Raw genomic sequence first — 24,735 nt, forward strand, 5'->3', positions numbered from 1 at the left:
TTTGATAGGCTTGGCAATGGGGTTAGTCCCCACTGAACGATCCACTACATTTTCTGTTGGAGATGTTTGTATAAAAAGGTAGTAAGGTGTTACAGTTGACGTTGTCAACCAATTTACTAAACTGGTATCAACCCGATCAGGACGAACGGACATGCTCGGATCCTAAAGATTGACACGGGGTAGGGATAGACCCTTTGAAGAGTAAAACAGTAGCTACGCCCTATGTCTCGTTGTCCTACCCCAAAGTAAGAAATTAAACTTCCAATATTACGCCCGACTGTTAAGGGACTCAACCATAAACGCCACTCACGCCTCATGATAAATGTTAACTATAGCATTCTTAATACGGATATTCTGCTTTTGTTTACAAGTGGACTAGATCGTTGGTCATTTATTGAAATGTACCATATAGTACTGCTGAGAGTTATATACATTCTGGTTGATCAAATGATCAACGAAAATTAGTCTGGATCTACTAAGACCTAGCATAAGGTTAGTAAAGTAGAGGGGGAATATGAAAGGGAAAAGAAAGAAAGGAAAACTGGATCTCTATATAAACAAGCAGAGGTTAAACCCCTCATTTTATTCACTTTATACATTTTACCCTTTTCTTTTCCTATAACTATTTTGACCAACCACGAATTCAATAACAGTTTCACCCTATACTCTGTGGCTATCATTGCCCTCCGTTCTCAATCTGTCCTGGGTACACCCTGACACCAAAGAAATGATGATTTTGTCTGCCCGAGAGACGAAGATTGTCGGGGGACAAAGGATTGTCTATATCAAAATCCCGATGATTGCGCTACATTTTGGCAGTGCAATGACCTGGGAGAGGCATTTCTTCTACCTTGTGCCCTAGGAACGGAGTTTGATGCAAACTTACGTGAATGTGTTCTCTCACCCAGTCCGACTTGTAGCGGGTCCTAGGTAGGTCCAACATAAAAAGGAAAGGAAAATGTTGTGAGGGTTCGTCTGATAACTAACTTCTTAGGTTCAAGGTCAAGGCTGGTGGGTGATCACCTAGCCAGAACCTGGAGGCTTGTCTAGTAAGAGTGAAAGTACGACAATCGCTAATCCTGCTTACCTGCTCGTTTTATCAGTTCTTTCTCTTCTCCAATCTAGTTCTACATATGTACCCTGTGGCCTAGTGAGAATGAACAAAGTGTTGCTTCAGCCCTTCGTGGGTTCCAGTTTCCTCATACAATCACCGACGTTGTACCTCATCATGGCCGCTTAAGATGGCAAAGTATATTCAATTGAATGAGCTCGATCATCCCGAATCATATTATCATAGCCTTGCTAGGTGTATTATGCTCGTAGTATATAAGAGTTTCACAACATACCCATTAGTTTCCAACGCCAAAGCACCTGGCCCTGTGAAAATAATCCAAGCCAAATAAAATCATAAAATCGTCCAAAAAGACAAGTTTCCCCAAGGAAAAACATATCATCAAAGCCAAAGCAAGATTCATCCTCTAAATAGCCTCATAAACCTTAAAACCCCCAAACTCCCAAAAGGCCTCTTCAAAACTACTCGGATTATTCGCCACAAAATCCGAACATGTACCAGGACACTTATACATCTCAGCGTAATACTGCGGCTGCGCGGCTAATTCTCCGCACAAATCGATATTCGCAATGATACTCTGGTTGCGGAAGTGTGAGGAAATGTCGCAGTCTGTGCTGGGGAAGTCGGCGAGAGCGGTGCCCCAGGTTGATGGGTTGGGGGTGGTGGTTGGATTGGAGATGTCTGATGGGATTGACGCTCGGGGGAAGAACCAGGTACGGATTCCTGCTGCACGGAGTTCAAGGGCGTAGACCTGAATTACTTGTGTGAGTCGATGATCCCTTTGATATCGGGTAGTATAGGGATATGAGGATTGTACTTACTCCACCACCATTCTGATTGAACTCTTGTCCGTACGTGGATGAATCGCCCAGCACGCCACAGCCAGAGTTCCCACCAGTGCTGTTATTGCATGATGTATGCACAGGGGAGCCCGTCTCTTTACGCTTGACGTCCATGTTGCACCCCTTGGTCGTATGCAGGGTGACCTCGTTACCGTTCGAACCCTCATTATTAGACTCGAGGACGTCAATCTCTCCATTCATCGGCCAATTATAGCCATCCGTCAACCACAGAGCAGGCCACGTCCCACAGCCGTACGGCGTATGGATGATATCAAACAAAAACAGGCCCGTGTCGTATGTAGCCCTTGACTCGATGCGGACCGAGTTACGACCCCCGACGGCACGGGGCGTTAATGAGTCAACGCGCAGCACAGCTGAGGTATCGCTCGCATAGGTGAGATTGAGATTTTGGGCTGCGTCGCGGTTGACATATACCACGAAGCCGTTTGTCGGGTCTTCATCGGAGAAGTAGTGGAATTTGTCGAAGAAGGATGTCCCTTGGTATGTATCCACCAATCGGTAGGTTAGGGGGTGTAGTTTGGATATCGATTAGCTCGGACCCCCAGGACTGCGCCTACTACTGTGACGATAATCACTGCTGCTGATACTGCTGCAGCTATGAGGACTTGTTGGCGTCGTGACCATCCTTGCGGGTGATACCATGGAAAGACGCGAGGTTTCCGTTCTGGAGATTTGGCTGCGTTGGTCACTGTTGGCACGATAGATGACTTGGGTATATTCATAGAGTCGAGCTCGGGGATTTGCGAGGTAGCCCCGCTGTAGCGATTGCCATATTCTGGTGGGAGATGCCGATCGTCCATCTTTGGTGTTGATGGGAGTTGACAAGTATAGGATGAACTGCGCAAGCTTCGTTGCTTGTAGACTCAATAAGTGCGGATTTGATCGAAGTTTGAGTACGGATGAAGGCAATTCATGCAGTCAAAAATGAATTTGAATCTGATTTTAGTATGATTATGTTGGAATGATATCATTGTCGTGTCTGGAATGCCAGCATGCGCCCAAAAAAGTCAAGTGCTGACTCCTTTGGGAAGGCCCGTTTGCGACACTCCGACACGAGATTGGGAGTCGGCCAGCATGAAAAGCTTAACGCTGGGTATATACAGTGAATAACTTGAGTAATTAAGTGATAGTTCGCATTACCAGTGTCAGATGGATCTTCAGATGCCGATCAAGCACCTATATGGACATCTTTCCCTATGCTAGTGTTCTGTTGATTCTCGCAGAACTCACCAGTCGAGCGCCTGGTAGCGAAATGGCTTGTCAATAGTATCATCAAATAAAGTAACTGACAAAAAATATCAATGTGTTAATTCCTCGCAGAATATACAGACTCCCTGGTGCTCTAACAGACTGATAGGAGCAAGCTGGACATCCGCATTCAGCTAAGAATGTGAATGACCCGCACGTGGAAAAACACCCACGTCATGTCCCCTGAGATGCCAGGAACAGACGAATGCAGAGTCAAATTGATCAGAAACAATTTTCTTTACAAGTACAAGAAGCAACATATAAAAACAAAAGCTCACGAGCAATGAAGTGAATATATTACCAAATCACCGTAACAACAAAAACGCCAAGTCCTCTATAGATGATGGATGAATGTACAAGAAGAGATGCTAAAAGTAAACAACAAACAAACCAGCCCAATAACATTTACCGATTAGACCGAACGGTCGACGAGCGATGCACGAGATTATCTCCGTTTGGCGCTGGATGAGTTTGCCAATCATGCGATTCGAGGCCCGTCGAAAGGGCACCGTCTACCTGCGACTGCGAATAACTGCGTGATCGTGGCCGACCCAAAGATTCGGCGCCGCTCAGGTTCGATGCACGCCGGCGCATCCGGCGCTCGGACTCAGCAGCCTCGTGGCGATTCAACGCGTCGGATGGCAGTAGTACGGCACGATCGAGTGAGTATGGCAAGCCACGGTGGCGACCACGAATTTGCATGGCAATGATGACCAACTTGGAGACCACGTTGAATTGCCCCGAGAAAGACGTGTTGACACCCGGGTATCCGAATGACAAGCCCACGGTACCATAGGCGGAGACCACCTCGAACAGCACGGTGAACAATTGGAAGCTATAGTCGCTCGTGTTCTCCAGGCGGCTACCTTCGGCAATGGCGATGATGAAAAGTCCCAGGAACACATACCATAGATCGAAACTCAGCTGACGCCGCAAGTGAGCGCCGATATAACTGGGGGCCGTTTGGGTTTCATCGTCGTTCTCCTCTTCGAAGCCATAGATTCCCAGACTCTTCTCCTCGTACACGTTTGTGCGACGCATGGAGATGGCAATGGGGAAGACGGAAATGTACATCATGATCAGGTAGGATACTTGAATGGCCGGGTGAAGATCCGACAGACTCACAATGCCAAACCCGGCGGTTCGAGTGGCCGCAGCCTGGAAGAGGCCGTCGAGTACTCGAATACCGGGTGGCAAGGTAGTGACAGTCGAGTCGTTCAGCTATACGAGAGATCAGCGTCATTATCCAATCAGAGCCAAAGCAAAAGCACAACCACTCACATCCAAAATGATGAAAAAAATCACATCAATGCCATTCAGCGCTACCAGGATTGCAAACAACCACCAGGTTGCATTTCGAGGGAAAAGCAAAGTAAAGCATCGACGAGGGTGATCAAGTAGAAATTTCAATTCCTCCCACAGCGCGGTACCTTGTCGTGCAAACTTTGACAAAGTCCAAATCATAAGTCGCAACATGCATGGGAACCCAGTATTACCAATAACAATCAAAAATGCCAGCAGAAGCAGCGGGAAAACCGCCCTCTGGAACGAGTACATCGAATCCGGGGTCAACGTGAATCCCAAATCGTTGAAAGCAGACGCGGATGTGAAGATTGCCCACCACGGCCGTCCAACGCCATCGGCTCTCACCACATCGCCCCATGTGTCCACCGTCATGATCCAAGGGACCAAGCAGATCACTCCGATGAGATGGAAACCAACATAGTAAGAGATAAGCACCACAGCCAGTGTCTTCAGCGCGCGGTACTCGATTCCACCTAGCTCGTCACGCTGCTCCTCAGTCAAATCCACAAAGTTAGAGTTGCGCGCCACGGTGGCATTCCAGCTCAAGTACGGCTGAGTCGGCCGTTCTTGCTCCTTCGTGAGCGATCGGAAGATACCCCGGAAAGTGTTCTTGGTCGTTGAGGTACCCAGGGCATTATCATCCACATCTTTGGTCACGGTATCGCGGATAGTCGGCCTTGTGTCCAGGCGAGAAAAGGTGTTGCCGCGAGTCCGAGTGCGTGTGAAATCCGGCTCGTTGATTGTAATGTGAGGTCCTTCTAGCGGACCAACTTGGTCATTATCTCCCGAATCAACCGAGCTCCGTCGTCTATCCGATCGCGGACTCAATGGCTGTTGTGCCGGGTCGCGCTCCTCCTCTTCACCCTCGTCCAAAGCTTCGGGGACTCCACCTCGGTCGTACTCGCGGGGACTCGGAATGCGCAGGGCGCCTTTGTTCTTGCGCTGGTTTTCGAGGAAGGCGATGTGATGCTCGGGGCTCAGCTGGGTCGGCACCCGCAAACTTCCCAGTCCGAATCGGCGTTCCACGACGGGTTCCTCTGCATCCTCCGAGCTAGAGCGCTCACTGGGCTTTTTGCCATCGGGCGACTCCTCGCCGGTCTGGGGCTCGGGGACTTGGGCCGTGGGGTTGGGGAGGCGACTCCCTCGCGCGTCGCCCGCATTATTTCGCAGTACCACGATCGAACGGCCCCCGACCCCGCCTGACTCGGCACGATTCACCTCTCGAGTCTCTTTATCCTGAGTGACCGTGTCCATGCGAGATCGAGTCGTGCGCAAGGCACGCGCATCCCGCACCACATGCTGGAACCGCTTCTCGAACCAGTAGAGTCGTATAAAGACCAGTCCGCTGTGAATGAAAATGGGAGTACATAGCATGGTGATCATATAGAGCACGATCTGCTGATATGTGGACAACTTGTTGAGGTCAACGGTGTTCAATCCACTCTGGGTGGCGGCGCCGGCCGCCTGAAAGAGAGCATCGATATAGGCGAGGTTGCCACCGGGGTAGACGATGATAGAGCCGATAATGGCCCATGATATGATATAGGTATAGTGTATGAATATGAAGTTTAAATGGAGTTGGTTCAGCAGCGGGACTCGCTGCTTGAGATTGTTCAGCCGGTGGACAAGAGCCGAAAACATGGTCAATGGAAGGCGGCGATGACGCCGTTGTTCCTCCACGAAGTGCACAATGCGTCGGGGGAGGGATGAAGTAGTGATGACGGGGGCAAACTTGGGTCGTCGAAGGAGGGGAGCTTGGCGATTCAACAAGGCAAAAAGTAAAACTACCGGAATCCGCCCTGATTAGTCCCATGAAAAGAGCGCATCGCACAGATCGGGGGGCACATACATGTGGGAGAATGTCGATCGCTGACGGAGAGTTTCTTTTTTTCGTGCAGGACAGCACGAGGCGTGTAAGGCCGGTGTTAGCCGCGCGGCATTGGGCCACACTGAAGCATCAGAGAGAACGTGAGCATTATGATAAGGATGAGGGAGTTGAGGAGAAGAAGTCGAGGAGAAAGAAAATCCTCGCGAACTTTCACGGTGGCCACTGGAAACCCGGAAAAAAAGGCGCAAACGGCCAGCGAGTACGGTCACGGGGCGGTAAAATTACCATCTGCTGCCAAAAACGTGCACTTGCCGATCGTTTTTCCGCCCGGTAAATTACCGGCCAACCAGGGACAACAAGATGCAAAGAAAAGGAGAACTATTCAGAATGAGGATATATATAGAGAGAGAGAGAGACAGATATATAGATCTGTATTTGAATGGGTTCCTATAGATATACATCCTAGTTCTGTACTGAAAATTGATTCAGACTACCATGAATGTCCAGCCGAGTCTACCCAGCCGACAAGTCTGGAAAAGTTAACCACTCGACAACGAAAAAAGACTAAATTGAAAATTTCCGGATATAGTACCGAGCTTGGAATACTTGGTAAAACTATTCACAGGAATATACTACCTATATACTCTACTATAGACTACAATATTCAATATTCAATATTCACAATCTCACCCCCATGATGAAATACTGGAACACCTCCACACCGACGAGACTAGTGTCCAGCCAAGCTTTTGACTCCGCGGGAGTCTCGAGTCTCGACCCTCTCTAGATTCTCAAACCCGGTCGGACCGTCTTTCCCGTTGAGATCTGGGCCGGCAGATACTCCTGCAAGATGCTGCATTGGGGGGGGATACTTACAGGGATTGAATTATGCTGTCTTATCGTTTTCACATGGCTCGATCAAGGGAATGGGTTCGTTGGCGTGGCTTATGATGCTGCCTGCATTATCACGTTTGCCCAGCTTCTTGGCATGTCCACCATATCATGAAGAAGGGTTCTGGAGATTGCTAAATCACATCATGAAATTGCTAATTGTGCATGTTGCCCCCTATATCTCAGAATATTAATGACCAGGATAAATACTCCTTGTTTTTCGGCGGTGAGAGTACCAGGAGGGATACAAGGGAAAAGACCTAAGCTTATTTCCTAGTCATATAGACTCTGTAATTTATGTTGATACCAGGCAAAGAACACTAGTTTAAATGGTACTCCTATTCGGAGTACCTAAATATAGTCAGTGCAGAGAACCTTGAGCATAACAATTAGTGAATTTTATTATTTGACTCGATACTCCGTACAGCCTTCTACAATCCTATTGTACGGTCTGTACTCTGTACTCTGTACAGTACTGTCCACCACAAAAAAGTGGATCTCGTCAGGGGCGAGCCGATCGGGCCCACTTTTCATTCCGCGATCCTCGGCCTTTTCCGTAGGAATTACGTCGGCATCTACGTAGGGAGGGCCTCGAAGATATACACCGTACTAGTAGAATCAATTGAGTATGAAGAGAACCGTACTGGGTGCAGCTAACTATGGTCATGCTCGCAATATTCTGGACTTCAAGGTTACCAGTGGGAGGTTTACGCAAGCGCGATCACACCCAATTCCGGGAATATATATCTGCCAATGGTCTAGGTCAAATGCCCCAGGACGATCTTGGAAACCCCCCAGATCATCGATAGAAGTAAGCTTCCTACACATCTCATAACATAGGTCTCTTTCCTTCTCTCCCTACGTTTCAAATTGACAAATTATATTTGAAAACTGCTAAGAGAGCAACCTACAGAAGGCAGGGGTAATACTGCTCAGGTTGAGAGCAACATAGTTTACCCGGGATTGAGTGAATCTTATTGCATACCGATTCTCCACTTCGAAGTTGAGATTACTACGGAATCCCGAAGCACCGAGTTCCACGGATATAGTGTAGCCGTGAGGTAGAAGTGTTCTTTTCAAAAGAGCGCCCTCGGAAACCGTAAACATCGAGGCCTTAACAGTCTTCACTAGTAGTAGTCTTATACGGGTGGCCGTTGCAATTAGCTAATAAAGATTCATTTTCAACGGCACTTCCCAAAACCCCTTACCAAGGGATAATATATTCTTTCTAATGTCCTTCGGTATCGGCCTCTTTGAACTTGTCAAAACCACCGACGACACCGTCGTGACCGACCAGCCAATCACCTATTTCCACGCGTTCAGCCTAATTGTCCAATACTCTGTGTAGTTATGAGCTACGTGAATCCCACGGTAAATAGCCACTATATTCACTAAATGAATCCGACTGATATAGCTGATCAGACAGGCTTCCTATACCCCTAAGATACTTGACAAATGGAACACTATTGCTGCTTCGAGTAAATCCGTTGTTACCAATTCCAAAGGGCAGCAGTAGTCGACTTCTGTTACCAGATGACCAGTTAAAAGATTCGCGGGTAGGTTCGATATAAAAACCAGCGGGAATATCTACTTTATTTCCGTCCGGAAACTAGGGCCGACCCTAGAGGGACTTGTTCTCCTGCTCTCCTCGAAATAGAAGGAGAGGGAAAACCGTTATCGGCTGACCAGTAATAGATGATTTTGGAAAGCAGTCGTAATTGTGGCATTTCGAGAAAGGCTAATTTATGAATTCGTCGGGACTTTGTAATCTAATCCCGGGAGTAATATAGCGAAACTTAAGTTGACGAACCGGAAGAGCCGAGAGAAATCGCCCGGTAAAGGAATCCGCTTTTATAGATGAAGCACTAATCACGGATTCTGAGTAAGGAAGAGCTAGTTATCTTTTCAAAGCTAAGCTGCCCGAGGCTATTACTATCTGTCGAACTAGAAGGAAGTCGGGCCTCGATAGCATCAAGAAGACGAGTAATGGCAGTGACAGCCCCCTCAATATCCCCTAGAGTATATAGGTAGATCTCCTAGGGGAACACTCTGAACCTACAGTTTTCCTTTCCGCGGTCAGAATATGTCGTGATTTTGCCCTGATCGATGATGTCCAGATAGGCTTAAAGGATATACTGTAACGGCTGCCACGGCCACCGTTCTAGATTAAACTAGACTAAATCTTCCTAGTCTAGGATGAAGGAAGCTAGCTTAGTTTCCTAATTAAAGCTATTCGATCCGACCTATGAGACTTATTCTGTACCACGGAGAACTGTGAGGGGAATCATATATAATACCGACTTCTTTATCGCTCTTCGTCTGAGTCGATAGATATAACTATACTAAGCGATCACCCCACTATCGGAGAAGAGATTCCTGCAGAATTTCGTGTTTTCTATGGAGCGCGAATAGATAATAGAAAAGATAGAACTCCGAAGAATGGTCGAATATGATAGCTCTTACCGACCGTAGGAACTAAATCAAGTTCGAATTTAGGCGAGATGCGGGATCGAAGGGAATTGGGGACGACTCTTCCCACCAGCTCTTGGAGGGAAGCGAAGCGACATCTCGTCCGGCCCCAATCCACGCACGTTCGGAAATCTGGTTGTGAAGCTGTGCTGATAATTCTGGGTCAAATCCAGTCACCGGCATCTTCGCTGGATGAAAGCAAGATCACCAGGGGTGCATTACAAGTCTTCAAATGTTTACAGGCTGGCTCAAAACGAAAATGTGGGAGGCAATTTGTCATCACGAGCGTAAGCCGCTGGAAGCACAACATGAATGTCTATCTGTGCCTTCTCAATTTTTGAATGAACTATTGGTCGAGCACGTTTTATCTCCTCTTTTCTCTTCTGTAGGTCATATGAATTCTGCCGGACTTGCTGCCTTAGAAAATAGGGTCTGAGCAATTGGCGCTTATCGTCTACCTCAAGCGTGGAAGTTTAACGTTGTGCTGAAACTATGACCAAAACCCTTCAATTCAAAAGACGTTTAATTGAGGGGCCAGAATGAAAGAAGGGGGGCGGCGATGTGTGCAATATAGACAAGTTGAAGAGGGGGAAGGAAGGAAAACCGAGGGCGAAAGGGCGAGGTCGAGGTCTTCTATGTCAAGATGGCGGAGGGAGAGGTTACAAAACAGCGTACAATCCAAAACTTTTTGCCTTATCCCCCTATCATAAACCCAAAGCTACAGCACTACCGGTGCGACAAACGACGAATCCGGAATCCCCTCAAAAACCCAATTCAAAGAATCAAATACCTCCGAGAATCCTGCCTCACTGAAGAAAGCCCCGCTCTCGTCGAATTGAGTAGGAAGCATCAGCCCCGGATTATCCAATGCGCTGTCTGGGGCTGGTATCCCATTGGTGGTCGTGACGACTTGATTCGCCGCCGCCGCCGCTGCCGCTAGAAGAAATATGTTACAAAAGTGGTTCAACGTGAAGGAGAGCCGGAGTAGCCATACCTTGAATTTCTTCTACACTCTTCCCCGGTCGGAATCGTTGTCGCCATCGCCAAACCGTATCGTAGACATGGCTCATGCTCATTCGGCAGCGCACCTTGAGCTGGAGACCATCCTCTTCGGCGGCTACGGGCCCGGTCGCATTCCACATTTGAGATAAAATGTCGGCAAGTCGGACGGGCCGATCATGATCCATGACGCTGATGCGTCGGATGGCCGAGATGGCCCCGTTGAAGAGAAGTTTGCCGTGGTTGAAGTCGATGTGTCGGCTGAAGTTGCTCTTGAGAAGTTTCATGAGAGCAAAGGCCGCTGACACGATCATCTGGAGGATGTAATTCGTGGAGTGGCCGATTAGCTCGCCCGGCGAGGTTTCGAGATCGAGCACTCGGCCCAGGAAGGAGGTGGTTGCGATGAAAAGCTTGGTGAGGTCGTCGCTTCGGGGGTTGGAGCTTAGGAATACGAAATACCGAAGGTGTAGCTCTGCCGCACGCAGGTGAATCATGTTGATGGCTGAAGGGTTGAGTTAGTGGATGAAAATCCAGTAGCCCGATGGGCAACGGTAGACATACCAGAAATTTCTTGACCAAACTGGAGCTCCATCTCCTTCAATTCACTTTCAAGAATCTGCACAATGACAAGCTTCTCCGCACTGACAAATTCAGCCGGCTCGGGCTTGCTGCTATACAAAGACTTGGTGACTCGATCACAGAACTTTTCAATACGTAGCCGGATAGCCAGGTTCTCGGGGAGATGATAGTCGGCATCTTTCAGCGAAGCAGGCTCAAGAGCCCAATCGTAGATGGTGCTAGGAGGCTGACCATAGCCAGTGGCCACGCTGGGGAAAGAAGTCAACGGAGGTTCGCACGTCACAAGGTAAAGAAATACTCACTTCTGTGCCACAATATTGCAGATCACCCATGTATGCAGGCGATCCTTCAAAGCTTCCCCTTGGGCTTCGATGCGGAACGTCGTGAACTCTTCTGCTTGGACTGGACGGTGCATTCCAAGCTGCATGGCAATTTGCATCATCAGGCCACTCAACATGAAAGTTGCATCAGTTCGTTGGCTCGTGGTCGGTAAAGGCCATGTACATAACACGCATAATGCTTTGACCACACGGTAATCTTGAGGAACACCTGTAATAGTTGACCATAATAGTCGACTGAATGGTCCCGAGAGGGCTGTTAGGAGTCCCGGATCTGATGGAGACCGACGACAAGCCACACAGACGATTGTCCAGGCCAGCAGGGGACACCGGCTGAGATAGACCTCAGGCGGTTTGGGAAGATTCAAGAGAGGAAGAAAGGGGTGATAATAATTGAAATAACTGGAAATCAAATTAGCCTTCATTACTGGAGGTGCAAGTGAGTACCTCAAAGACTTACTGCTCAAAGAGCCGGGCGACTCGCGGCCGGGAGAGAGTGATATCCTCGAGCCTCCACGGCGTGTTGTCGTCTTGAGACAGGATAGACCCGTCCCTTTTCATCGTCAATGGAGTTGCCATTGACGGATGCGACTCGGCCGGTACTGAGACAGGCCGAGATCGATCAATGCCTGTCGAGTCTCGGCGAGCAAAGGCTTCATCCGAGCATTGCGACATTTCATCGCCCTCGCGAGGCTCTCTCGTTTGAGGATACTCTGGATTGGTGGAGAGACGGCGGCGAAGATCCGCAATCTCCTTTTCCATCTCGGCATTGCGTCTGTATAAAAAGTGATGATGATAAGTACTGGATGTGTATGCTAGCTGGTTTACATGGGGTGGAAATCACCTTCGTTTGGAGATACGCTTGAAAGATGGTTCGACTTTACAGTCAATCCCTAACCTACGGCAGCGAGAGCATGCCGCGGCAGGAGTTTGAACGATATCACATCGTAGCTGTCCAACGCAAAGATTAGCAGCTTCACCAGCACGCGGTGTACCCACATGGGCAAGAGGGAGCGACAATTAAAGGCGAGCGAGTCGGGAGGGCAACTGGCAAGCCCAGGTCCGCTGGGGAATTTGCATGTGGGAGTGGCACACACACTCTCTTACCTTCTGCTGCTTGCACTCATTGCAAGCTTTCCGACAGCCGCCTCGGCGCTTCCCCGTGACAGGCGGGACTTTCTCCATCTCGCCAGAATCGGGGGTCCTGTGCAGCTCGTCAACGAGCGGAGGAGGCCGTGGCAGGCGCGGGGACCGAAAGTCGCTCGGGGGGATCAGGTGTGGCCCATTCGGTGCCAGGAGGTTCCGATACCCCAAGTCCATCAGGATCGGCCTATACTCGCCCGATATAAGATATCCCCATAGACCATGAGCGTGGTGCTCATGTAGCCGTATGTGCCGGAAATCGGAGAAAAGCGCCGGGTTGCAAATGGCAAACGAGGGGCAGTTCCAACTTCCGGGGGGAACTTGCTGGCGGTGGAGTTCGGTGGTCGCGTCTCGCGCAGTCTGATTCGATAGATCCTGCCGGCTCTGGACTGACTAAGCCAACGAATTTCGGCGGTTATGTGGGGGTGCCTCAGGCTTCACAGCTGGCACGTGGATATATTTCTGCCTGGGGCAGAAAAGGCACTAAGGCATCAAGGCCATTAATGTCGTCAGGCCTCAACGGGTAACTACTTCCATCACAAGGACTCCATACAGCTCGGAGTAGCAATATCACCAATTACCATTCCTACATTACAGCAATCTGGGGATGAGAGCGCAGACAGCGTGACATCTAGGAAAGACAGCTCTGTCCCATTTCGTTGAAAGCCCAGTGGACACCGCCCTTCGAGCTCAATGGCTTAAAATTGCGCACAACTCCATATTTTCATATGATTCCGTCTTGACGATCACTACTGGACCTCGGCGGCGCAGCCTTTTGGTCAACAAACAACGACTAACGAAGCTACAGCGCAAGGAGTTCTCCAAATTGACCCGCGGAATAGTTTCCTTTCAACCGTGAAGTCCTCTTGTGAGCCATTTAAATTCTTCTTTTTTTCTTCTTCTTCCACCTCGTTGTCTTCTCCTGAATCCAAAACAATCCGGTGACTGTGACTGATAATTAAGACCGTGTCTGGGAATCCGATCTAGTCGCGGGATGCCAATAGTTAGTTGGTCTCTACCCAAAACCGCTCAAGCTTGCCAGAAGAGTGAGTGGACCATCATCATGATGGCAAACAACTCCGAGGCCAAATTTCACGCTCGCTCCGAGCTAGCATGATAATGAATCGGTTGAACAATGGCGCCACCTAGACAAACCAGCACCGTTGTCGTGCGAATGAAGTCATCCTTCGTGAGGGTGATCCACTTCGGTCCGTGCTGATTTTGTCGCCAGGGGCGCGTTCCTGGATTTTTTGGCTACTAGTGCGTGCCGATCCGCCTGGCTTTGTTTCTTTTTCGAGCAACCGATGGCGGCCAAGTTCCCATCACGGTCTACTGTTTCCCACCAGCGACGCGTCGATTGGTGCGTTGCGCCTACTCGGCGCGAAGGATGCTTGTCTGTCTCAAGCTGGTCCAGCCGAGTGACGCGATAACTTGCTCATCGTGGAGACATTCATCCAGGATACCACCCATTGTGTGGTTTTTCGTCTGCGATCAAACATGACTGTCACGACAGCCTTGGAGGATGCATCACATTCTGTGTGACCTTTAGAATGGAAAAAGACGATCTAGACCTGGACCCCGATTGATGGGAAAGGTCTGGGGTATCAAAGGGGGTTGGCTCACGCCCATACAAAACCCCCCTGTCTCTGCTGTTTGGGGGCTGGGCCAGTCGAGTATGCAAGCGCCACATGGCATTGCTTGTCCGACCGAGTCTGTTCATACTATTGTATCATATTGTCATGTTGTCATACCATTATACTAACTCAGTACTGTCACGTTCGCCTTGCCAGCCTGCTGACCGGACATTCGCCGACCTCGCTCAGCATGATCAATTATTGAATCATTTTACCAACCTTTTTCTCTTCGAGACCTGTGTTTCCAAACGTCGACGTTGACTGATAATCCTTCTGTTTCGGTTGGAGACTTTAACGTCCATCCCGGCCGAATGTGGACATCCCATGGACTCGGTTGCTCTCCCAGGGCGCGAAGGCCAACTTATTAATTCTACGAAGCATACCCACAGACCCAGCCTTGTTTGATATCCAGATTACACCAAGGCGTTTATCGATCTGGCCGCCCGACCCGGGGACATGGTGCTTGGTACCGCCGCATTTCTGCAGCGATGCAGATAGGAAATAAGATGGCAACTGTGGAGGGAAAATTGGGCCTTGCAGAGTTTTGAGAATCAATAGCCCTGTCGATCAGATTCAATAGCTTTTCCGAGGGAAAAAATTGGGTTCTTATCGCGCGATCTGAAATCGCTCGATGAATGCCGGTCACCACCCCGCGAGGGCCCGCAAGCGACTCTTCCGTAACCTCCCAGAAGCCCAATCAAGATCTGAAGAGGTTGACAAATACCTGCAGGTACGGAGTCTGTGGTCGTAATGAGGCCAATGGGATGCCAATGAGCTTGCTAACCGTCTCCACTGGCGCTCATCTTAATCCCGATATGGCCTGGCCAGTCTCCACTCACTATCAGTCTTGGCCCCCATCGCATCGAGGGATCGACAGGGGATTGTCTCCCATTGCTCGTGCTCTTTGATTCAAGCACGCACCAGAAGTTGGTTGGGGGTCCCACTTGCCGTTGCATGCTGGGGCCTAAACTGGATCCTTTTACTTTGCTTCATTTCGCAGATAATCCTGCGAGGCTCCCACCGTTTAAAAAGACCAGTCGATCCCCGACCCCCGATCTTGATGGGCAAGCGCTATCCAACTTCGTCACTCTCTTTCAGCACTTCTGCTCAATCCCTCCCAAACCTTTATCATGGGTTCGGAATTGGGAATTACCGCCGATTCCAAGGCGGCTCTTGACCTTTCGCCGGTCAGCATTTGGTGGGTCGTCTGGGGATGCGTCTGGACGGCCGCCGTAGCCGCTGGTATGGCATATCTGATCCTCCATCGCGACATGCCTACTCTGCGAATTCGAGGCCTCGCCTTGTCACTCTCTTCAATCGTTCTTCTTCATCTTTACTGGTGGGTCTGCCAATTCGGCAACATGGTCGGTGCCCTTCTGCCCGGAGACGCCCAATACTGGATCATGGGAACCTATCTCCCTTGTGGTATCGCTCTTTTCCACGCCTCCAACACTCGTTTCCTGCATGTCGCCAAGCTGCAGCGCAAGTATGCTCAGCATGGCTACCGCCTTGTCGATGCGAAGCCCGATGCGAAGCCCAAGACCGGCCTGATCAATCGTTTCCGCCGTCTCGACTATACGACCAAGATCCTCATCACCGTGGGAATTGGGATGTTTGTCCAGGTCTTCCTCACCATCTTTAATTACCTTATCTCTCGCAAGTTCCATAGCTCCTGGGGTATCCCCGGTACCGAGGTCCACGGTAGCGCAATGGCTCAAAAGTCGGCACAGGGCTCTGGATGGGAATGGTAAGAACCCGAGAGTTCTATGCTTCACATCATATCTCAATGACAACGGCTAACAATTGATTGGACTAATCAGGTGGCCTGGCGTCTTCTGGCAATTCTTCTGGTCCTGGGTTCTCGCTCCCGTCATTCTCTGGAAGTCGCGTAATATCCACGATACCCAGGGCTGGCGGGTGCAGACCATTGGCTGTGCTCTTGGCAGGTAAGTTGGATCATTATGGATGAGCCGAACACTTAAGAAGGGCAATGTGTTAATTTTCTTTCTTCTTCCAGCCTCCACGCTACCCCGATGTGGCTCATCGCTCTTTACGTTCCTGGCATGGCTCCGGTCAATAAGTACTTCATTCCTCCTCAGTGGTAAGTGCGCCCCCTACGGTCGGTATTGAAATTCCCTCTGCATCCTCTAACGTGGTTTCCCGTGATTTGCAGGATCTGCTTGTCCATCTGGATCATCGAAATCTTTACCGTCTTCCTTCCCTGCTGGGAAGTGATGCGTCACCAGTCCCTTCGTCAAGAGACTCTTGACTCCATTGCTCGCTGGGAGACCAAGGTGAAATCTAACAACTCCGAGAACAAGTCTCTCAACTCGGAAACGACCATGGTGGAGTCCATGATGTCGGGATGGAAGTCCACCAACGCTTCCATCAAGACTACTGGCTCGCGCGATAGTATTCTGACCATGAGCGCTCTTGAGCACGTCCTGGAGCGCAACCCTACTCCTCTCCAGGAGTTTTCTGCGCTTCGTGAATTCTCGGGAGAGAACATTGCCTTCCTCACCAGCCTTTCTGAGTGGAAGAACTCGCTTCCGACGGTTCTGAGGGACCCCACTGCTCCTCGGGATGGTGCCTCCAAAGACGTTCTTCGTGAACACTTCAACCGCGCTCTCCATATCTATGCCGATTTCATCAGTGTCCGTCACGCCGAGTTCCCCGTGAACATCTCATCCAGCGACCTCAAGAAGCTCGAGGATGTTTTCGAACGGCCCGCTCGTCTTCTCTACGGCGAGGAGCGTGAGGCTGATCCTGTCAGCCCCTTCGACAACTTCAACTTTGAGCCTGCGTCCCCCACTGTCTCTGAGAGCTCCGAGAAGGGCATGACGAACTGCATTCGAAACCGTGTTCACTATTGGGGTGAGATCCCTGAACAATTCGACGCGACCGTCTTCCAGGACGCAGAGGCGAGCATCAAATACCTCGTCCTCACCAACACCTGGCCCAAGTTCATCAAGGATCGCAGGACCTCGATTGATTCTTTCGAGACCCTGAAGACCAAGACGGAGATTGTCTAGGAGGTTTATGAGCGACTCATGAGTTATTCTTGATATGAGCCTGTACCTTTTTTCAGGTGTAGTGTTTTTTTAACCTTTACCTTCTTTCGCGCCAGGTGACTGTGTGCGACCCCCATCTACGGAAGTTGAAGAAGAATCCGTATTTACATATAATAACCTTTTTTGTCATTTGATTCAATGTCAATAGCCGGATACCCACATAACTTGTTTTTTTTCTCTTACGATTGGAATCGATGTTTTTTTCTTTTCGATGTTTTCCTTTTCTTGTCAGATCATCCGGGCTACTGTACCCTTCCATTCTCAAGACTATTTAGTCTTCTACCTATATTCAATATCTTCTTCCTGTCTAGCAACATACTAGATCTAATTATTGACTGCTTGGGAACCCAAACTAAATTAATGTACTTCGAAATGTTTCAGAACCATGCAAGTCGCATATAGGTGCTTTCAAGTCCAGGACTGAACGGTAGTCGCTTTCCTTTCGGGGATTGAAGTGGAGATTGAATCGCGCATTATGCATTAAAGCCTTGAATAAAGTTCAGACTGACGATTTGCAAACCTTTTTCCAAGCTACCGTAGAGGTCCAACAACAAAAACTTGCTGACCAGAGCCCTTCAAAGACGTTTCGAAAGACTAATTTTTCAAGATAAATGAGTTACCGTAAAATGAAACAACCCATGGAACTAAATCTGACGGCTGAAGGTATCATTGTACTACCGAACCGTACATATTAGTACAGCACGCAGAAAATCCCCCCGAGTTGTGTCTGTATAGATCCTAAGATATCGGTGCCTGAGAAACCAGGCACACATCGAGGAACCTCCGCGGCTGCTCCGCAGTTTTCTGCTCTCACCGTCGCGGCTTCTTCTTTACCTCATTCACTTCGCGCGCAATCCCGGTGTCGCTCACTTTACCTGACCTCTCAGGACAGCTTATTTCTTTTCTGACCAGATCACTCTTTATTCACGCCTGAACCACCGTCCGGATACCACTCATCTCTTGCCGAGTTCACGCGTCGAGTCCCGCGCCCTATCCGAACCCCGACTCCACTGCCACCGCGCGAGCGCCATCTATCGCGCCGCACCATCTACACAAAGACCAGTCTTTACCAAGCTTTTCAGACCCGGAGCTTACCGCTCGCACCCTCATTGCCTGACCTCCGGGCCCCAGCGGCCAGATCAACAGAGTACACGCTGAAGATCAGGAAATGCACGCTCAGTCGCAGTAAGTACCTCGGCGCTTGGACGAACTTGAGAAAGCTTCTATTTTCATAATCGTGTCTGACAGTTCATCCCATTAGATCTCTCGGTCCTTCTGCGCACTCGAAGGAAGCCGCTTCATCTCAATCAAACGTCCTCTCATCTTCTGGTCTCCCAAACATGCAACCCCACGAGTCTGCGACGCCTATGGCACCCCCATCTACAACCCTTCGACAGCAGTCGCAAAAGCGCCTGCTTAATTCTTCCCCAGTTACGCCGTCAAAGCGACGTCGAATTCTGCCTTTCCCCTCAACCGGATCCCTGAGGACTCCAGCGTCAACCAAAATATCGTTCACTTCCACTCCTCTGTCCACCCCGCGCACTAGAACAGAGCTAGATCGGTACTATGAAGATGTGGAAAGAGACGCGCGTAGGATTCTCGTTGTGAAGAATCAGCTGAATAACCTTCAGCGGGGAGTAGACGCAGATCCACAGAGCTCGCCAGAGGCCACCTCGGAATCAACACCAATGACTACGAAAAAGGCTGTCAAATTGCTGGAAAAGATCTTGAAGGAAGACCAATTGGTCAAAACTCTCGAGGGGGAACGCAGGCAGATTGAACCAAAGACGCGCGGCCCCAAACGTTCTGACAAGGGCGGCGTCGTCAAATCCTCCCGGAACAAAGAGCGGACAAGACGTGAAAAACTGAGCAAAGACATCAGAAACACCCGCAAGAGGATTGGTAACGCCTGGGCTAGACTTAAATATGCCCAGTTTGTCACTGAGCCTGATACCTTAGCTATAACCACCACAGGCGTATTCGAGGACGCCATGTATTCGATGTCATCTCCCATTGGGCTGGTGGCTGTCCAAGCAGAGGCCGAAGGCGATTCAGGCGAAATGGCAGATAACTCGGATAGTGAGCCCATGCTCCCTACAGGCCGGACTATCGCTCGGTCAATCATGTCGCCTTCTGTCCCCCCGGAACCACTCCAGGAAACGGAAAACCCGAATATCGATGGAGACAAGGATGACACGGAGAGTCCTGCTGAAAATCGCAATGCCGATACAGACTCAAATAAAGAAAATGTGCCTGTGGAGAAGCAGATGGCCCGAGAGTCTGTATCCCTCTCAAAGTCGGTACAGGACAGACCCCTTCTCTTCACTAAGCTAAAACATAATCATAGGACTACTCATACCCCTCGTCGATCAATCTACACGCCCGGTTCCAGTGATGATGAAGACCGGCCTGAACCAAAACGTCACGAAAGGACCTCGACACACACTACGACAGAGGCAACTACTCCCAGTGTCGGAGTGCCGGCTGACCAAACGGCGGAGAAGACGACGAGCCCCATTAACCCTAACACGGAGGAGACCCAAGGAAAAGCTCCCTTGCGACAGTCAGTGATTCCTTTGATCCTTCATTCAACCCCATTATTTAACCATCCTGTATTCTCCAGCTCTGAGGACGACATCATCGACAGTGAGGAGGACCAGGGCAGCTCGGACAATTATGAAGAAAAAGGCGACGTGAAACTCAAGACGGAAACAGATGACGACGATTGCTCCGATGACGAGGATGAGAGTGAATACAGCGATGCCAAGGTTAAGATGGAAACGGATGACGAGGACAGCTCCGATGATGAGGACGAGAGTGAAGACAGCGAGGCGAAAGTCAAGATGGAAGCCGATGATGATGATGACGATGACGATAGCGAAGATGAGGAGGACGATGACGAAGGCGGCGATGTTGAAGTCAAGGCCAAGGTGGAAGATGAGGAATCTAGGCGGGGTAGTGAAGGCACGAGAGAAGTGGAAGACAATCAAGACGCAGAAGACACGGGTAATGGGCAAGATATGGTCCAACAGAAAGAAGGGTCAGTTATCCATACCCCCTCTCGTTGTACCATCAACCACGCTGACATTTAGAGCTAGTAACGAAAGCCAGAACGCCATTCAATCGGGTCAACCCGAAGGACCAGCATCTTCACGGCCTAACTCTGGCTTATTCGAGCGCATGAACGGCATCCAAACGTCTGGCTCCTTCGAAGCAATGATGGCGGGATTGCGACAAGCGGCCGCCGAAAGAGAGAGACAGGCAGCGCTGAAGGGCCAGGCGTTGGACCCCGACACGTCTGACTCGTCCGATGATGAATCCATGCCCGACTGGTCCCCGGAGCCAGATGCAAAGCCATTCATTTGATTCCGCGTGCGATAAGAGAGAATGAGAGACCCGACACTAACGAGACGAAATCATGTTGTTCAACAATTCGGTTCCGCCTGCTTATGGTGGTTCCTGTTTGATTACGAGCGACGAATAGCGATACTTGAGAGCAGATTTTATGTCCATCATGCAAGTGTACATTCGAATTGCAAATATTCCACGTCCATTCGGCCCGCCAAGGGTTTGTACTCTGTCGGCTAAAGGCCGGGCTCTGGTAAGAGGGGTCAACGACCAATCAAGGAAGAAGAGACTTCCCTTCTTAGTCAAGCCCAGAAAACCGGTTCTGACAGGATAGTTCCCATAACGTGATGCAAAGGTTTGGCCATGTGTGTATCATGCAGGCGATGTAACGTAGAAGTATGTCTGGGTTGCGTGCATTAACGGAACTCGGGTGGAAGATGACAGCTTGAATATCTTGATATTTGCCCCTGGAAATGCTAAGAATCAATTGACTAATGACTGATTGAAAAAGAAAATTCGATCAATGAGTTTAGCACTGGCGCATACACATAGCACTATATTCATCATGTTATCAATCCAACTCAAGCCCAATGCGATAAATTGTCGCATTCCTCTTAAAATCACACATGGATATGATGCACATAAGTGATGGAAATCATGGCTTTGCCATGCCTTGCAAGGGGTCTTCTGGAGCGTCGAACCTACCAGTTGTGTGACGTACTTGCAGCTGCATCCAAGTACCCCTTGATCTGAATCACATCAACTAGCAGCTCATTCGGGGTCCGAGCAACATCTTTATAAGCAAAACACGGCTGCAAACCTGTGATCTAACGACACGTTACTTGCGTCCGCCAATACAATCGCTCAAGCTGCCATAGAAGCCCTTGCCGACTCGAATATGGTGATTCACGACTCATGGGAGCCCAGTAATTGTGCTCCATATGCAACTCAGTTCAAGGGCATCTTCATCCGCAATCTGCGCATGCTCCAAAGAGTGTCCACAAACCATATCTATAAAAAAGTCATTGATAGCTGTGCGAGGAGTATTTGGATAAATGATCGGAACATACAGAACCAGCTGGGTGTTGTTTGGGCTGGGCCCTTCCAGGATCCGGCGGATATGTCAACTCACAGCTCGGCTATGGACGCATTGGTTGCTCCCATCGATGAATAATCAGATTACGTGGCATTTATGACTTAGCATAGAGCAATAGACATAGATTATTCTTCATGAATATAAGTGTCGGACATATATAATGTCAAGAGAAAGAGATATGTATGAGATTGCGTGCTCCTGAAGATGAAGTGTACGGGTACCCCTCTGGAGATTCTTCAAGGCAATATTCCTTGGGGGTATAAAGAGCCATTTCCAGATACTACTACCCTCGATTCAGGCGATTTAGCTTGGCAGCTATTGCACGGAGCAGAAAATGAAGTTGCTCTGATGAGTTCACTGGGTACATTGTACCCTCTTATCTTATCTTATCTTATCCTACCTTATCTTATCGATATAATAACTCTATTTCTGCCGTGTTTTACCGTCCAATCACTGAGTGCCTCAGGCAACAGTCCGGGGCTAGTCTGACATTCAAAGATTCACGGGGCAGCGCCTATCGAGCGATCTTCATAACGAAGTTCCTACCACCGTGTACTGAAGAAATGGGTTTAATATTGACTCTCATCTCAGCTGCATTCTATTCATCTCCTCACCCCCTCACCTCCTCACCTTCTCTACTATGTCGGCCCGTCTTCTACACCCGGATGAGTATGAGCTCGGCTCGCGGTCCTCCGCCGACTCAGATGGCACTTTCAACCTGGACGATGACGATTTTGAGTCCCAGATGCCATCCACATCCAGGCTAGGCGCGCGGCGACTACCTTGGCTGTCTCGACTCTTCTCTTCTTCCGGATACCGACGCTTAAAGTCCAATGCCCGACCCATCCTCGTTAGCTCGTCTCGCCCAACTTGCGCGCGACGCTGCTTCTCCCGCCGCCGATGCTGCCAATTCCCTGTTATCTTCGGAATCGTACTCGCCCTCGTGCTATTTGCTTCCATATTCACGCCTTCTTATACCAATCCGCCCGCGCACTACGCCACTTTACGGAAGTCGGCGTTGGATGGGAATGTCGCCGGCAGAGGCAACCCGCAACATAAGAAAGTGTTCATTGCAGCAAGTCTATATGACCGAGGCGGTGATCTAGCCCGAGGACAATGGGGTACACAGCTGTTACAGCTCATTGACCTCTTGGGGGGTCGCAATGTGTTCGTGAGCATATATGAGAACGACAGTGGGGAAGAAGGACAAGCTGCGTTGCGAGAGCTGGAGCAGCAGATTCCCAGTGCCAAGTCAATCGTGTACGAAGAACACCTGGACTTCAAGAAAATTCCATCCGTGGTCATTCCTGGTGGAGAAACACGCGTGAAGCGCATTGAATACCTTGCGGAGCTTCGAAATCGAGCGCTCCAGCCGCTGAATGACCACCCCGAGATTCGATACGACAAACTTCTTTACCTGAATGATATCCTCTTCGACCCTATAGATGCACTGCAACTTCTTTTCTCCACCAATGTCAATGAACAAGGCGAGGCTCAATATCGTGCCGCGTGCGCCGTCGATTTCGACAACCCCTTTAAATTCTACGACACCTACGCCACACGTGATCTTGAGGGGTACTCAATGGGATTACCATTCTTCCCCTGGTTTTCCACCGCCGGAAACCATGAGAGTCGAAAGGATGTGTTGCAGGGCAAAGATGCGGTTCGAGTCCGTAGCTGCTGGGGCGGCATGGTGGCTTTTGACGCCAAATATTTCCAAGACCCACTACCCGGAGGCACCACCCCGGCGCGTTTCCGGTCTGGACCCGATCTCTTTTGGGAAGCATCAGAGTGTTGCCTAATTCATGCGGATATCCAAGATCCCCGGACTGCGGAAGACGACACCACTGACACGGGTATCTATATGAATCCATACGTTCGAACTGCTTATGATGGCCGAACTCTGTCATGGCTGGGCATCACCCGTCGGTGGGAACGGTTGTATTCACTCATCCACAATATCGGTAATCACCTCGTCGGTCTACCGTGGTACAATCCCCGTCGCACAGAGACTCCTGGCCAGCGCGTGCAAGAAACGGTATGGGTCCCCAACGGCAGCCAGGATGGCGGGGGCTCCTTCCAGACCGTTGAGCGCACCGCAGGCAACGATGGCTACTGTGGTCGACGAGGCTTGCAGGTTCTTGTAGAAAATCGCAAGCCTGGGCAGAAAGGGTTTGAAGGCATACCCGTGCCATCACTCTAATATTGGAATATTGGATGTGGACTGGTCAATGTAATGACTTCGCATGCCAGTTCCGCCGGATGATATTTATTTGTACGATTTAATTTACATAACTTCATGAATATAGAACAACATAATAGTGATTGATCATGTCTTCGTCTACGGGCCGAAAGCCAAGTTCGAGGATTCAACCGCCGAACAATAAAACGACTAATGCTCAAAGCAGACAACTCATGTGCCATTCAGGATTTTCGTTGACGACTTCCCTTTTCCGAATGTTTGGCTGCGAAGCCGAGTGGAATCGGCATCGTCGGCAAGTGGAGTCGGCTCCGGGAGGCGCGCTGGTGGCTGTTGCTAAACTTTGGACGAACAGTACATGAACTTCACCTTTACTTCATTGCGACTGCATCGAATATTTAAGACTCATTCTAGCGATCAGGGGGCGAATTATAGATGGAGTTTTTTGGACACAAAATGGTACCCTGCAGCATCATACAAATCCTACAGTTTGAAGCAGGAAGAGAGCCTTTACACAGTCCATCTGGGCATCTTCCGACGCGCTAATCTTATTTGAAACATGAAACAGGATTCCGTCTTAGTACTCCTAACTTGATTTAATGCCGCAATAAGTCCCTGGTGGAGACCATCTTCTTGATTGAGGCATCCTTC

General features: G+C 49.6%; 6 protein-coding genes across 6 annotated transcripts; 3 read left to right on the forward strand and 3 right to left on the reverse strand.

The window, feature by feature from the left end:
- Nucleotides 1-1,478: 1,478 nt before the first annotated feature.
- N7496_009049 (glycoside hydrolase family 16 protein) lies at nucleotides 1,479-2,735 on the reverse strand (the record flags this gene model as incomplete). The annotated part of the gene is made up of 3 exons (XM_056701968.1): nucleotides 1,479-1,823; nucleotides 1,894-2,411; nucleotides 2,489-2,735. The coding sequence occupies 3 exons, from the start codon at nucleotides 2,733-2,735 to the stop codon at nucleotides 1,479-1,481; spliced, it is 1,110 nt and encodes a 369-aa protein (XP_056554031.1).
- Nucleotides 2,736-3,588: 853 nt separating this feature from the next.
- On the reverse strand, nucleotides 3,589-6,129 carry N7496_009050 (potassium ion transporter; the record flags this gene model as incomplete). The annotated part of the gene is made up of 2 exons (XM_056701969.1): nucleotides 3,589-4,404; nucleotides 4,465-6,129. The coding sequence occupies 2 exons, from the start codon at nucleotides 6,127-6,129 to the stop codon at nucleotides 3,589-3,591; spliced, it is 2,481 nt and encodes an 826-aa protein (XP_056554032.1).
- Nucleotides 6,130-10,394: 4,265 nt separating this feature from the next.
- On the reverse strand, nucleotides 10,395-12,912 carry N7496_009051 (transcription factor domain-containing protein; the record flags this gene model as incomplete). The annotated part of the gene is made up of 7 exons (XM_056701970.1): nucleotides 10,395-10,612; nucleotides 10,671-11,177; nucleotides 11,237-11,502; nucleotides 11,557-11,994; nucleotides 12,053-12,367; nucleotides 12,437-12,543; nucleotides 12,700-12,912. 7 exons carry the CDS (start codon nucleotides 12,910-12,912, stop codon nucleotides 10,395-10,397), a joined length of 2,064 nt encoding a protein of 687 aa, XP_056554033.1.
- Nucleotides 12,913-15,499: 2,587 nt separating this feature from the next.
- Nucleotides 15,500-17,401, forward strand: N7496_009052 (uncharacterized protein; the record flags this gene model as incomplete). The annotated part of the gene is made up of 4 exons (XM_056701971.1): nucleotides 15,500-16,116; nucleotides 16,190-16,315; nucleotides 16,387-16,470; nucleotides 16,543-17,401. The coding sequence occupies 4 exons, from the start codon at nucleotides 15,500-15,502 to the stop codon at nucleotides 17,399-17,401; spliced, it is 1,686 nt and encodes a 561-aa protein (XP_056554034.1).
- Nucleotides 17,402-18,780: 1,379 nt separating this feature from the next.
- N7496_009053 (uncharacterized protein) lies at nucleotides 18,781-20,532 on the forward strand (the record flags this gene model as incomplete). Its single annotated transcript, XM_056701972.1, has 1 exon — nucleotides 18,781-20,532. One exon carries the CDS (start codon nucleotides 18,781-18,783, stop codon nucleotides 20,530-20,532), a length of 1,752 nt encoding a protein of 583 aa, XP_056554035.1.
- A 1,992-nt stretch (nucleotides 20,533-22,524) lies between these two features.
- N7496_009054 (glycosyltransferase family 69 protein) lies at nucleotides 22,525-24,087 on the forward strand (the record flags this gene model as incomplete). The annotated part of the gene is made up of 1 exon (XM_056701973.1): nucleotides 22,525-24,087. The coding sequence occupies one exon, from the start codon at nucleotides 22,525-22,527 to the stop codon at nucleotides 24,085-24,087; it is 1,563 nt and encodes a 520-aa protein (XP_056554036.1).
- Nucleotides 24,088-24,735: the final 648 nt, after the last annotated feature.

The sequence above is a fragment of the Penicillium cataractarum genome, assembly GCF_028827025.1.
Source record: "Penicillium cataractarum strain IBT 29864 chromosome Unknown utg000007l, whole genome shotgun sequence".
In the NCBI taxonomy this organism is placed as follows: Eukaryota; Fungi; Ascomycota; class Eurotiomycetes; order Eurotiales; family Aspergillaceae; genus Penicillium; species Penicillium cataractarum.